This window comes from Manduca sexta, chromosome 12, assembly GCF_014839805.1.
Source record: "Manduca sexta isolate Smith_Timp_Sample1 chromosome 12, JHU_Msex_v1.0, whole genome shotgun sequence".
Taxonomy (NCBI): domain Eukaryota; kingdom Metazoa; phylum Arthropoda; class Insecta; order Lepidoptera; family Sphingidae; genus Manduca; species Manduca sexta.
The window spans coordinates 2,863,074-2,877,545 of record NC_051126.1 but is presented as its reverse complement, the minus strand read 5'-3'; the positions used below and the strand labels follow the sequence as shown (position 1 = coordinate 2,877,545).

The following is a 14,472-nucleotide window of genomic DNA, read 5'->3' as shown; positions in this document are numbered from 1 at the left end:
TTTTTATTCTGAACCACTCTTTTTTGTCAATAAGATACTACATGAGTATTTATGGAAATATCGTGCTGTTACAATATGAATATATAAACAAAAGAATGAAAGCAAATACTATAAAATAATTTGTTTTAATATAAAAAGATATGTCTGTTTCAGTGTCATAAATTCAAATTACTATGTAGACAGTAATCGGGCCAGTCACTCGCCACCAACTATCCACATACATCCAAACCATAACTGATAACAATAGTGAGACAACGTGGAATACATTTGAATAAAAACAAGTGGGCTCAGTTGTGTTGCGCTAGCGCCGGTAAACGCACGCGTCTAAATACAGAACCAAGATGGCCGCGCGTAGCGTACTGACCACCCAGTGTATATTCACCATCTCGCGCCGGGCTTACAGCTCGGGAGCTGACAAAAATGTCGGGTTCCTCGGACTCGGGAACATGGGTGGCTTCATGGCCGCCAACCTGGTCAAAAAGGTACGTGCCGCCATGCTTCTGATGGCCATGGACGTTGAATTTTAATGCTATTAATAAATGTTAGGTTATTTTATTGTGTTATTGTCCTAATTTGCGCAGGGCTTTATTACGCAGCTTTATTTCTATATGAATGTATATTTTATTTGAGGACCAGGTATATTTAAGTGAATAGGTTAGCTAACAAACCCGGAACAGTTTTTGTCGTGTTATTATCTTAACATGTCCTGTATTTTAATTAGTGGGATCATTTTCATAATAATTATTAGGACGTATTATCATAAATCGTCATTGTCATACATAAGTATTGTCATAATATGACTCATCTCTCACTGCTGATAATATATATGAAGTTTAGTGCATTTAGTTATTTTTAATCTAGTAAATATATCTTACAACCACGTTTAAAATGCTGATGTTATAAGAGAAACATCTGGTTTCTTACGTTCGCCTTTATAAATGTTTATTTTATTTAAGAATTTAGTTTTCAAGACGTCAATACGAGTAAGATATTAAAGCCCATAGAGATAGGAGCGTAACATAATATTTCAAGGTGACGGGCGGACAACGTTCCATGCTTTCTAATGAGTTCTGGATAATAGGCTACTGGCTTCTGTCAAGCCAGTAACTTGCTCGTCTCGACTATTCCTAATCACGTTTTTAGTTCGAACCGGTTTTAAGGCACGTGGCGAGTATTTAAATCCGTGCTGGTGTATGTCGCGATATTTGCCTATTTCTGGATAAAACTGATTCGTTTTTGGTAAATTATTCTACAGTTTTAGTTAGAATAACTAATTACTATGAATTATAGTAGAGTTCCTAGTGACGTAAGAAGTGGTTGAGATCTTTTTAAGTCTTTAAATATTAAGTAAAGTTCAATCACATCGAAGTAATTATATTTTTGAGTACTTTTAGTGAGTTTCCAAATTTTCGATAATTTATGAACTTTATTAGGTATTGAGACGTTATCATAAAGATAAGTCCTTTATTTAAATTGAATTGAAATATTTAAACTCGATCATTTCAAACCACTTTATACATTAACAAAAATCATTTGTCTTAACCATAAAACCAACTTCGACCAATGACTTTCGATATGAATATTCTAAGTGATTTAAACGTACACCTAATTATTGCATATTAAATAAAATTAAGAGTGGGTGTGGCGTAAAATAAAAAAAAAAACGAAAAATACATTTGTATTACGTAATTGTCATATTCAAGCAATTAGGTATCTTAGATCGAAGAGATAGAGTTGATTATGATAAGGTAACAGTTGATACGTTAAACATAGGTCCCGAAATACCGGACCGACGAGTTAAATATAAAAATAATCTGTTAACCAAATTTATTCGTTGCCAATCGAGTAAATGTGTGAATATATTGGATTCGAATCCTGTCATTATTGATCAAGCAGGTCTATTTCATGGTATTGAGGTCTTTAGTATAATCATTGTTTATTGATATGTAATAGTATGTTCATGCGGTGACAGCCTGTAAGTAAAACAGCACTACAGCAATTACTTATTGTTACATGTAACAAATAAATATGTATGTTGTGTTTTGTTGGTTGTCCAAATAAAATAAATAATCCACAATTTCGGGAAGTCATGATAGAACGAGTCTGTAAATCTACATAAGTGTTCGACACAATTAGCATGGAGTCGGTCTAAGTCTGAGAACGTCTCGGAAAACTTTCACTAAAGCAGTTCCAACGTACTCTTAACTGGAGAACAGGTTGATACGCGCAGCAGCGAGAAACGTGTATGCATTAATCATATCCTATCCGGGGGCGGGGCGACTACGTTTATTCCCGTCGAGTGCTAATAATACGCAAAAAACTCTTGTTATTTATGTTATTTCAATGTTACCAACGGTGAAGAAAAACATCGTGAGGAAACCTGCACATCTGAGAAGTTCTCTATAGTAATTTTGAAGGTGTGTGAAGTCTACCAACCCGCACTAGGCCAGCGTGGTGGACTAAGGCCTAATCACTCTCAGTATTAGAGGAGGCCCGTGCTCAGCAGTGGGCAAGTATATAATACAGGGCTGATATTATTATTATTATTATTAATGTTACCAGTAGCGTGTTTAGTATTGATTCTTATACAATAGTAACAGATATAGCGTCACTCATACTGATTCTATATAATTGTGGCGCGTTCGTCTGGTGCCCGATCGCCATGCTGAGGTGGTTCATAATGTGATATTGAGTTTCCTGCTCGGTATCAGCCTGGAGTCCGGAGTTTTGTTCGATATGACGATAAGCTCGCCAATATATAGTACGCAATACGCACGGCGAAATAATTGCAGGTGTTGCGCGTCTGCGTACCTCCTCGAGTATAGCTTTTTGAGTATTCTCTATTCTTATTAAATTATTTTTATACTCATTAATAAGTAAGTTGCGGATTCAAACTCAAACCCAAAACACACTTCTATTGTAAGTGGATAAACCTTTGTCTATTATCCAAAGCTTCAGTGAAAAAAGAAAGTGTTGTCTACCAAACTGCACTATTCAGCGTAGGAATAAGACCTAAACGCTCAGTAGTATAATGTCCTAAGTAAGTAGGAAAGTCAATATAAAGCTGGTATGTAAATATTGAGATATTGAATTGATTAAATAATCTTTTCGTAGTACAACAATCTCTCAATATGCAGTGAGCAATGGTGAAGGGTTCATATAAGCCGATTCCTGCCGAAACTTTCGTAACTTATGTAAAAACTATTTTTCAGAACGACTTGCAGAGCGCAATCATGCATATTATTAATACCTATATTTTAAATCAGGTTCTCTTTCAGAAAATGTCATCCTTCGCCACTGACAGCGAGATAAAATAAGACACTGTGAGCTCATTCTGCGTAAATCGGACTACCAACAGCTAAAAATAAAAAAAAAAATAAAAAAGTTGTATATTTGAAAAATGTAGGTAGATATTGTTACTCTGACTTTGCGGATGAATAACTCCTCAGTCCCCCCAGTGACCATTAAGGCTGCAAAGTCTTCGAAACGTCGGGAGAAAAGTAAAATATTAAAACCGCGATAAAATCCGTAAAATAGTTTAATTTAAGTGAGATAAATAGAAAATCTACTGGCATAACTCTCTCTGATCAATAATAAACATGTTGACCGCCTCTCTACGTCTAGCAACTGTAAACATGCCATTTATATTTGCCTGACATTGACCTCAAACGGACTTCTCGCTCGCACGCGTTTATTTTTGAATGAGGAAATTGTTTGATACCACGTGTAAGTTATAGGTTAGTTCTTCTAATTAACGTTTGAAATTCGAAATCAATGGATGGCATGTGTCCACTGGCGACGGATAATCATTTCTCGTCAGTCGATAGTCAATTTGTGTTCAAATCACGAATAATAAATAATTGGCGTTTCGTATCTGATAAGTTATCACTTAAGTATGTCTCAAAACACTACTGATGATTACATTTTGATTTTAATGTTACCATGGTTACATGATTAACTATTAGAAGTTTCTCGCGCCGTGTTTATGCTACCATAGTCCCAAATACGCACAATGCGCTGATCAAATTTCGATACAAAAATACATGACGCAAAAAATCTAGCCGTGTGATATCACTTACTTTTAGATGAAGTTATTGTTATACTTATTACAAATTTAGTCCTTATCTTTAGGTTGATACCGATATTAATAAAAATAGGTCATAATATGTTACGCGAATATTCTGATTAGTTCCGTTTCGCCATTGAATCTGATTACCGATGACAGCGATTGAGATTTAAGATCGTCTATATACTATGTATAATATTAATTGTTCTGGATTCGATTCTCAGGCTATGATTGACTTATGTACAGTGCATGCTATTGGTCGGTTTGAAGTCACTGTTCTCTGTAATTGTCTTCTCCCGTTAGTCTCCAATAACAATGGTTTTGTCACTCGTGACTAACTTCAAGCTGGTCATGACAGAGCGACCATATTGTTTTTGACTTACAAATGTCAACCTATGCATACAAATCAAAGGCTTATATACATTCTATTACAATTAACTTAATTACAAACGTAGTCAGATATAAAAGCTTGTATTATATAACACCATAATTTATGTAAATGCAAAAATGAAGCGACAGCATTCTTCCTTTTAGGCTTATTTAAAATTAAAATCTTATCAATCCATTAAATTATGTTGAGTTATGCAGATGGACGGATACTAAAACATTCTAATGGAAGTGTTTTAATGTTGAGAATTTCAGTTTTAAGAAATTGTCCGTTAAATTCTATCATTGGTAGGAGCGAGGTCTCACGTATCAAAAACTCCGTTAGGACAGCTATCTCATGACAGTTTGTGCAGCTAAAATGAAATGTGCGAGCAATGTTCTTTGAAAACCATTGTAGCCACGATTTGCTAGATTAGTAGTAGATGATTAGTCGTTGAAAGACCTTTATATGCAAAAGTCCGTTGGTTTAGTAAGTAGTTATTACATGTCAATTTCTGGTGCTAATGAAAAAGCCTTGCCTTGTCTTTACTGGTGGTCTTTTATATGTAGTCTTCAATTACAACTATGTCGCGGGCTAGCCACTATCGCCACTAGGTCGCGGCCTATACAGCCTATTGAGAATTCTTGCTTGACGTGCATAATCATAATAATATCAGCCGTCTATTTTATACTGTCCCATTGCTGAGCACGAGCCTCCTCAACTACTGCGAGGGCTTAGGCGTTAGTCCACCACGTTGGCCTAGTGCGAATATGTAGACTTCACACATCCTCAAAAAATCTTATAGAAAATTTCTCAGGTATGCAGGTTTCCTCACGATGTTTTTCTTCAACAATTTCCTCACAATTATCGCTTGGTTTAACGGTGAAGTAAAACATACACACATAATACACACACACACACACGCACACACACAGAATACACACAAAATTTTAGGAAAGTCAGAGATGTGTGCCCTTGGGTTTTGCACCTGCGGACATTCGTCTCGTCAGTCCGTTCCACACCTAACTAGGCTATCCCCGCTTTTTGATATGCATGGGTATTCATTGCTGCCGATCCAGTCGATTGTATTTTTTGAGCATTAATCTATCAAAGCAAAGACTTGGTTTGGATCAAGCGATTTAGCGACAAGTTTTTGCATAGAAGGAAGAATTGAAGATAGCGGCAAGAGTTATTTTTTTAACCTGATTATATGTTGGTTAACCAGGCCGGCATATACAATCAAACCATACTTTCGGGTGAGCGTTTAGGCACTTGTAACCCAAGTGTCAATAGTGTGGTTGCAGATATATAAAAATCAACAATAAAGAGCTAAGTAAACACTGTTACGAATCTGTTTAATCACATAATAGCTACCGTGATGATAAAACTTCTGTTTAGATAAAATTAAGGCCTATTTTAAAGTAGTTTGTTAGTTTATGGTTTTTAACATCCTTGAGCTATATTTATTTGTATTATTACGAAGGTTTGGTGCAACCGTTTATTATTTTATATTTTTTACAGACTGATAAATCCGTTGAAATTAATTCTTAAGTATTTTAGCAATTAGCGGAAGTGACTTTTTTTTTTTTTTTTTTTTTTTTACGTAGGTAAATCGTCAGTTGACTATCTCCCGCCTTGGGATGGGCGGGAGGGCGTGTCAGACTTTTACCGACTAAGAACCTACGGTGTTCCCATCCTTTGCCTATGTGCCTAGGTCCAAGATCCGGTGGCATTGAGACCTAGGCAGGCACCGGCCCTAAAGGGCCCCGCAAATTACTCTGACACTGCTGTTCGAGGCGCGCGTGGAACACTACGCGCCGAACACACGGGCCGTTGGGGTGTTTCGGGCGACGGGCTACCCAATGCTCGTCACCCGACGGTCCGCGCCTACGGAGGCCGACGATCCTCAGCAGACGTTCGACGCCCGCGTCTTGTGCGTCTGCCGTGGCGGATGGGACGTTGGGCGCTTTGGCGCCGTATCCGCTCCGCCACCTCCTTTGCGAGCATCACGTCCTCGCAGAAGGAGGTGACTGCGTCCCACTCTCTCGCCCCGGAGCATGGCTTCTACCAGGCCCCGACGCGAGAGGTCTCCGCCACCGATGGCCGTTGAGAGAACACGGCGGGGCTCAGCCCAAGCTGGGCACACCTCCACCGTATGCTCCACCGTGTCCTCCGGCCGATCCGCACAGTAAAAACACGCGGGCGTATCCTCCACCCGGATCCGATACAGGTACCTGCCGAAGCAGCCGTGACCGGTCAGTACCTGCGTCGTCCGGAATGAGAGGACGCCGTGACGTCTCGTCAGCCACACCTCGAAGAGGGGACTTACCGCCGCTATCGTGGCGTGCCCAGCGGAAGTGACTTCCAGTTTTATTGTATGAATGTTAGCTCAAACGCACGAACTATAATTAAATATTTATAGTTCATTTTAAACATTTTGTATTATTTGTATTTCATTTATTATCATAAATAAATGAGGTGACTGGTAAAAAAAATCTAAATTAATTTCATTCTTTCCGTCTTCCGCGAAAATTTTCTTAATAGTCTTAATTTAAGTTACAATTTAATTTATTATAATCACAAAAAGTGAGGTGACAGGTATAAAAGAAGATCTAAGTAATTTTTTCCTTTCCGTCTTTCGCACAAATCCTAATGGTCTTAATTTAACTTACAATTTAATTTATAATCACAAAAAAGGAGGTAACAGATATAAAAGAAGATCGAAGTTAATTTCGTTCTTTCTGTTATTCGGTCTTCCACGCTGATTTTCTTAATGGTCTACACTTAAATAACATATATAAAATCCTTTCCAGGGCTACAATGTTCGTGGCTTCGACCCCTCAAAAGACGCACTGAACGCAGCAGCCAAGAACGGCATCGCTCCTGTCAACTCCCTCGCCGCCGCCGTCGAAGGCGCCGACGTAGTCTTTTCCATCCTCCCCAGCAACAAGGCTGTCCTCGACGCGTACCTTGAGAAGGATGGCGTTGTTGCCCTTGTAAGTAAAGATCAAGTTTTTTTTATTTTTGTGATAAGCCGTTGCATCTACTTATTGAATGAATGTCTTGATTAAAAATATGACAGAGTTGAGTTAAAATTATTATTGCTGTGCATGGTGGGTAAATATGAGATATTTATCCGTTTCAAAATTTCAAGAAGGTATAAAAATATAATTCATTATTATTTCTTCCAATTTTCATATTGCTTTGATTTTTACCACCTGTAGTTTCGAATATATATAACCTCCACTAAATACTTAATAACGATTCGATCCATAAATATATGTCACACATATTTCCAACGGCTTCTACCTATTGAGGTGCCGAATATTGACAATTACTTTTAATATACTTCAGGCAAAGAAAGGATCTCTCCTCATCGACTCCAGCACAGTCAGCCCCGAGGTATCCAGGAAAGTTGGCGAGGCCGCTGAAGAGAAAGGATTACATTTCTCAGATGCTCCCGTTTCTGGAGGTAAGACATTTTTATTTAGAATCAGATGATGAAATGGAAGGCTTAGGGCACCTTCAAATTATCCTAGTCAATCCGTAGCGCTTCTGCGACGTGTATCTTTTATATGGATTTACCTAGACGCGCGACCATGGCGCTGCAGCCGGGCAGGCAATTTAAAGGCATACTTAGGGAAAGAAGTCATCCAGGAAGACGAACAGCCTTACAAACAATAAAGCAGTATACACATTAACACTTACTTTATATTACTTTCGTCTATTGATGAATACCATTTGAAAATCTGTTCATCATTTTTAAAGTTTATCGCGTTCAGATAGACAAACGTGACCAAGAGACTTTATTTTATAATATGTATGAATTGAAAGTATTCGTCTATACATTTTATAAAACAAAGTCCCCTTTTCTGTCTGTCTGTATGGTATCGGTTTTCTTAATGACCACTGAACAAATTTTTATGTTTGGTATGGAGATAGTTTAAGATCCTAGGAAGGTTATAGGCTATCCCGGGAAAATATATAGCGGGACTTTTATTCTGGAAAATTCCATCGCGGCCGAAGCCACGAGTAACAGCTAGTTAATACAATATTTCTGTTTAACTCTAAAATCAAAGGTCTAGTTTAAAAGTGAACCAGAAATGATGCAAATATAAATCAACTCGACCTTTCTCGTTTTCGCCGCGTGCGCACGTGTAAACATCACACTATGAGATAACTTATTTATCAATGCAGTTGCGTTGGACGTACGTGCTTGTTTATTAAGACGATTTTGTTTTGTCTCTTTCTGTAGCTTTGCTGTTACAGGAAAAGAATATTATCGGCTTACTGAACACATTTTATCAGGGATTAGCGTCGTGTTTTGTGACTTTGATTTCCAATTGACGTAAAGAATATGACATGATTAGAAAATGTAGATAACTTATTAAAATGAATATAAAAAAACATATCTAAGTCATGTTGTTAGTTTGAAAAATAGGATGCGGCGGGATCGTCTCGATGCAGTAACAGTGAATACAGTAGGCAGATCTGTGTTCCTAATTCTGATTATAACTCCGTAGAGGAAATCGACATCAGGACCGTCCATCGTAAGAAGCAAAAATCCCTCCCCTGTGACGCCATAAGTGCACGTATTTCTGACGCATGTATTCCGTCCCATGATGTGATACGGGGCCTGGACCTGGGGATCGAACCCCAGACCTCAGCACTGCACAGTCAAATCCATCAATATGCTTAAAAAAAGTATTGGTCTGTTTCTACATGGTAACAACTATGTCGAAGGACAACCTGACCAACAAACTGGTTGCTGAAGAATAAGAAGGCATTTTTTTTGCATTAACTGGTTCTTATACAATAAGTTAAAAATTGTAGTATATTTGGTCGGTGAATAAAGGCTTTCATTATTATCATTATTATAACAGAAGAATAGTGAAATAATAAAAAAAATTAGCTGTTTATACAAAGAGATGTATCGCGTTCATCATTGTGGATGTAGCTTTATAGTTCACGCTCTAGAGCAATGTTCGCTTATCATACTTACCTGCGGTCATTGGGTCAAATAAAATTACGAAGTATTTCTTGTTATTGCAAAACATCGTGATTGTGCGAATCAAAGGCGTGTCTTTATCTACATAAACGATTTCATAATATATGAGTTAATAATCATTAATTCATACATTTATTGGTGTTAGGAAAGTTATAATAGTTATGGAAAAAACTCTCTTATGTCCTTGGGGTTAGTGCCATGCCATATAACTATAAAACAAAAAAACACACATCACGTATTTATCCCCGAAGGGGTATGCAGAGGCGCAACCAGGGCACCCACTTTTCGCCAAGTGGGTGAGCCTATCGCCATATCGAGCACAAATTCCAGATTACGGATTGATACTGAGCAGAAAAACCCAAATATCTCTTTGCCCGACCTGGGATTCGAACCCAGGACCTCAAGGAGCTGCCGTACCGCGCATGCAGTGCAACTACAACAGAGGCAGTTTTATTTTGTATTTGAATAATTTATAAAAATAATTTGTGTTTTAAACTGTATACAACAAAAATGTTTAACGTCGAAAATACTTTAAAAATAAAGAAAGCAGTGCAGTTATCAACGTTCAAGCATTTATCTAAATCTGGTATCAAATAATTATTTTAAATTCATGTTTGACTTTGATAGCGCTTGATAGCTTCAATCACATTTTACGTGAGTGATAAGATAGCCGGCTCGGTTTCAACAAATGTTTCATATATGTCGAAATGATATTGAATCGGTGTTATGGATCTTCATAACACCAATTCAATGTCAAAATTAGACCTCATTTCTTCCGATAAAGAGAGTTCAGGGGACTCTTGAGCCCAGTTTTAAAGGCAGTAGGTCATATTTTTTTTAAACGGGCACCGTGATTGTCACTGCATATGATAGTAAGTGGGGTAGGGTCCAATATAATGTCGACTGACTAGAGATGATTACCCCTCAGCAATCGACACAATTTTGCCGGCCTGTTGGAACTGGATATACACAGGCTGATCCCGGAACGCGACACACTGGCGAGTTGTGTATAGTGGTTACTATCCGGGCGCATATAGAATATATCCTACCACCAGCAAATATATGTGGATCTTCTAATAGCAGTTGAAGCAGTGATTTTATTTTATTGGTTATAGAAAAAGTCTGATGATATAAATATTAATATGTCCTATAATAATTACAAAAGGCCACTTATAAGTTTTTACCGATAGGTAGGTACACTTTAGAATATATATATATATATATTGATTTTGTTACGTATTATATAAAATTTAACCATCAAATAAATTATGAATAAAAATAAGTTTAACAGATTCTCTAACGATTTTTTTAAATGATTTGTTTACTTCTTTTTCATTTATGGCGAAGAGATTGATTATGGAGCTATTCCACCAATATCAAGTTGGTTGCTTTGGTTAGTGAAAGAAGATAAACGAAGGAAATTATACGTATTATTTATATCTCTGGGCCCAGGCTGATGAATTAACTGTACGTCAGCGGCAAAGGATCCATATAAACCGATTCCTTTCGTCTTCCATTTATGAATATCGAATTATCATTAGAACGATTTGCAGAACGTATTTATGTATATTAGTATTTATGTATCTATATATTGTGTCGGGTTCCCTTTAGGGAGATTTCGCCTTTTGCCATTCCTATATGTTGTTCCGGTGCCCTTCTGTTGTACCCATCTTCAAGGATTATTTGCTTGGAAACTAATTGTGTTGAACCCGTATGTTCGCTTATCGCTGATAAGGTATCGGCCGTGACCAAACGTTCAGTAATGAATCAGCTTGTAATATGTATGATATTATGTATATATTATGTAAAAATAAATGTGTGTGTATATATTTTCCCTGTTGACTCTAAAACGGTTGGAGCAATTTTAATATATTTTAGGTAATCAGATTAGCCCAGCGGGTTCCTGTGAACAATTTTTTTGGCTTTTTGTGAATTTTGTGCTGTCGTCGGCATCTGGATGTAGATTATTATCAGTGCTCCCTATACAAAGTCTGGTTAGGTTCCTAGTAAAGTAACAATTCTACTGACCGTAAAAAAATAAAATCAAAAAAAGAAATTTCTCATTTCGGGATTAAATTTTGAGTTTTTATTACATGTCCTTAGTACGAAAATAATAAAAATCTTTAAATAAAACTACATATTACCCTCAACATCACCATTCCTCACACAAGTTAAAAGGAATACCAAGTTGAAACGAAATTTCCTTCTTTTCAGGCACCATGGGCGCCCAAAACGCGACTCTCGCCTTCATGGCCGGAGGTCGCAAAGAGGACTTTGATAGAGCCCTCGCCCTCCTCCAGGCTATGGGCGCCAAGCACTTCTACTGTGGCGCGACCGGTGCTGGCCAGGTTGCCAAGCTGACCAACAACCTTCTCATGGGCATCACTGGCATGGCCACCGCTGAGTGCATGAACATGGGTATCAAGTAAGTTTTAAACTGGACAGACTTTTCCCGATCTCACAGCCGCCACTGGAACTCCTGGAAGCCAGTCAGCAGTGGCACGTATTCATGACACTGAGCGGTATAGCTCAGCGAATGTAATGACAATAGATTCGTAGATAACTTAGATAACCTAACTTAGATAAAATTTGGAGTTCAGTCGCCGAATTCCAGTAGGGATTTTATCTAGATAAATGTCAACCCTCATCGCTCATAATATTTCCTTTAATTAACCACTGGCCTTGCACCAATGTCATATTTTTGTGAAAGAGGATCTTAAAATAACTTTTACTCGTACATTCTATTGTGAGAAGACCACATTCTACAATTTTATACGAACCACACAGAGTCTGTTACCTTCTGCAGCGCAAGTTTCGAGTCACATGATTTAAATGCAAGAACTTTTTTAATATCGCGAACGTATAGTAAATTTTTTACCGTCACAATCCGAGTCGCGGTTAGTGCGCGGTTATTGAAAATATTATTTATGTGACGACTGAGTCTTTGGAAGGTAAAGTTGGACCTGTCCGTATAAATGGGATTGGTAAGGATTACGAAAAGATCTGTACACGTTTCCATCATAAAAATGACGTAGGTAATATAATTGAAAAAGAAAATACCGATAGTATACAAATTAAAAAAGACGACATCAAAACGCCACATTAATATTTTACAAAATCATTTAGTTATTATAATATAGATTCTATGTCTTATTAACAACCTAAGCGAAATTTCCAGAAACAGACCTATTTTATCTCTTAATGATCATGTTAAGTCTAAATATACGTTTTCTAACAGTCGTCAGTATTTATGCTAGTCTTAGACACATAGAGCACAAAAATAAACGTTGTCAAGTGAAAACACAACAGACACCCATCCGTAAACTCAATCCGACGTTGCGTTTAAAGCACATTGAGGAACTACGAAGAACTTTGATCCCACAACATGCACTATTGCAGTAAGGAGTTAACAAGTTTCTAGAGGCGGTTGATAAATGCTCTTAGATTTAGATGTGGCGAATTCACAAGAACTGAGGGTTTTGAGTACATATTTCCTTGCTAGTACATGGTTCCTGTCAGTTACATATATGTATTTAGTACTGAACCCGTAGTTCAGGCAGCTTTTCATTTAAATGAAACGATTAAGGGTTTTTTCATCTTGTACTGAATTATTAAACGTTAAATTTTATTTGTCATAACTTAGCTGATTAATTTGTTGTCTTGCTTCTGCTGACAAACCACAGAATAACTCTTACAGACGTATAATACCTCCATTAAGAAGATCTGGTATCCTTACATCAGTACATCGACTTCAATTGCCACATTGTTTTTTCCAGAATGGGTCTGGAACCTAAAGTATTGCTCGACGTGCTGAACAACTCCTCAGCGAGATCGTGGTCCACCGAGGTGTACTGCCCCGTGCCCGGCCTGGTGCCCACCGCTCCTTCCAGCAGAAACTACGACGGTGGCTTCAAAAACGACCTCATGGTTAAGGTACGTTCTCTTACAATTACTATGAAATGTACAGAAGAGTGAAGTATTACATTTATAGTTGCATTTAAAGTATTTAAGGTTGATAATTCAAATGTTACTGAATTCGTCTTTATTTTTTTTTTAAATATTCTCACATCCTCATTTTAATTTGATGATTGCCCTAACAATGGTGAAGATTGCATCAGTCTTTCAATTATCGTTTTCCAGATATCAAATACCATCCGAAATAACCTATTTGTCTTTTCTTCATCTCGTTTGATCCATAATCGTAGGCTAAAAATATTTTTTTATTCCAGGACTTGGAGCTGGCCAGCGGCATGGCCCTCAGCATCAGATCCCCAGTTCCCCTCGGCGCGGTGGCGACGCAGCTGTACCGTATCGTCCAGTCCCGAGGCTACGGCCAGAAGGACTTCTCATTCGTATTCCAGCTCCTCAAGGAAGAGTCGGACAAGAAGTAATTTAAGGCATTTGTACTTGTTTTGTTAATAAATATGGAGTTTTATGTTTAGTTATAGCCGTTTTTTATTCTTCTTTTTCTTTACTTTAGAGCTGGGGCTCCATCTGTGCTACCACTCAATGGTTCCTTCATTTAACTGTGATTTTGTAAATGTGAATAGTCATGTTATTTTAATAGTAGTAGAGGCCTGTGCCCAGCAGTGGGACAGTATATAAAATAGAGCTTGCTTAAAAAGATATATACTGTGTGGTATCATTTGCCTGAATACTGAATTAGTCATTGCGGTTTAACCAATGGACACGTGACTATTTACCTTCTGTTATCTGTACACAATCCCGATATTTAATAGATAAGCTTATCATAGTATATTGCAAAGCACTGGATTTTGTCGGCGTGAGGTTAGTCGGTATAAATCACGTTGTATTTAAATTTGTCTGTACTACGTACAATATAATCATATCTGTTTGTACAAAAGCTGTATTATAGAAGACAACAAACACCCTTCGATATTATCACGGAGTCTCGAAATTCTAACAATAAGATAGGACTAAGCGTAACACTAAAGTGTTTGGTATAGTACTCGGCAGTTATATTACACATTTAGCTAAAGAAAATAGTATATCAAAAACTCAGTTACAAAA

At 37.5% G+C, this 14,472-nt stretch overlaps 1 protein-coding gene across 1 annotated transcript; it reads left to right on the top strand.

The window, feature by feature from the left end:
* The first annotated feature begins 263 nt into the window (after positions 1-263).
* Positions 264-13,886, top strand: LOC115444831 (NAD-dependent L-serine dehydrogenase). The gene is made up of 6 exons (XM_030170764.2): positions 264-482; positions 7,247-7,429; positions 7,788-7,905; positions 11,656-11,866; positions 13,218-13,374; positions 13,671-13,886. The coding sequence occupies exons 1-6, from the start codon at positions 342-344 to the stop codon at positions 13,830-13,832; spliced, it is 972 nt and encodes a 323-aa protein (XP_030026624.1). The 5' UTR covers positions 264-341; the 3' UTR covers positions 13,833-13,886.
* Positions 13,887-14,472: the final 586 nt, after the last annotated feature.

Excerpts from the sequence above, each read along its gene's own strand:
- LOC115444831 (XM_030170764.2), top strand. The coding sequence starts at position 342 with ATGGCCGCGCGTAGCGTACTGACCACCCAGTGTATATTCACCATCTCG. Across the intron at positions 483-7,246 it reads CCGCCAACCTGGTCAAAAAG|GGCTACAATGTTCGTGGCTT; the intron begins GTACGTGCCGCC and ends AATCCTTTCCAG. Across the intron at positions 13,375-13,670 it reads AAAACGACCTCATGGTTAAG|GACTTGGAGCTGGCCAGCGG; the intron begins GTACGTTCTCTT and ends TTTTTATTCCAG.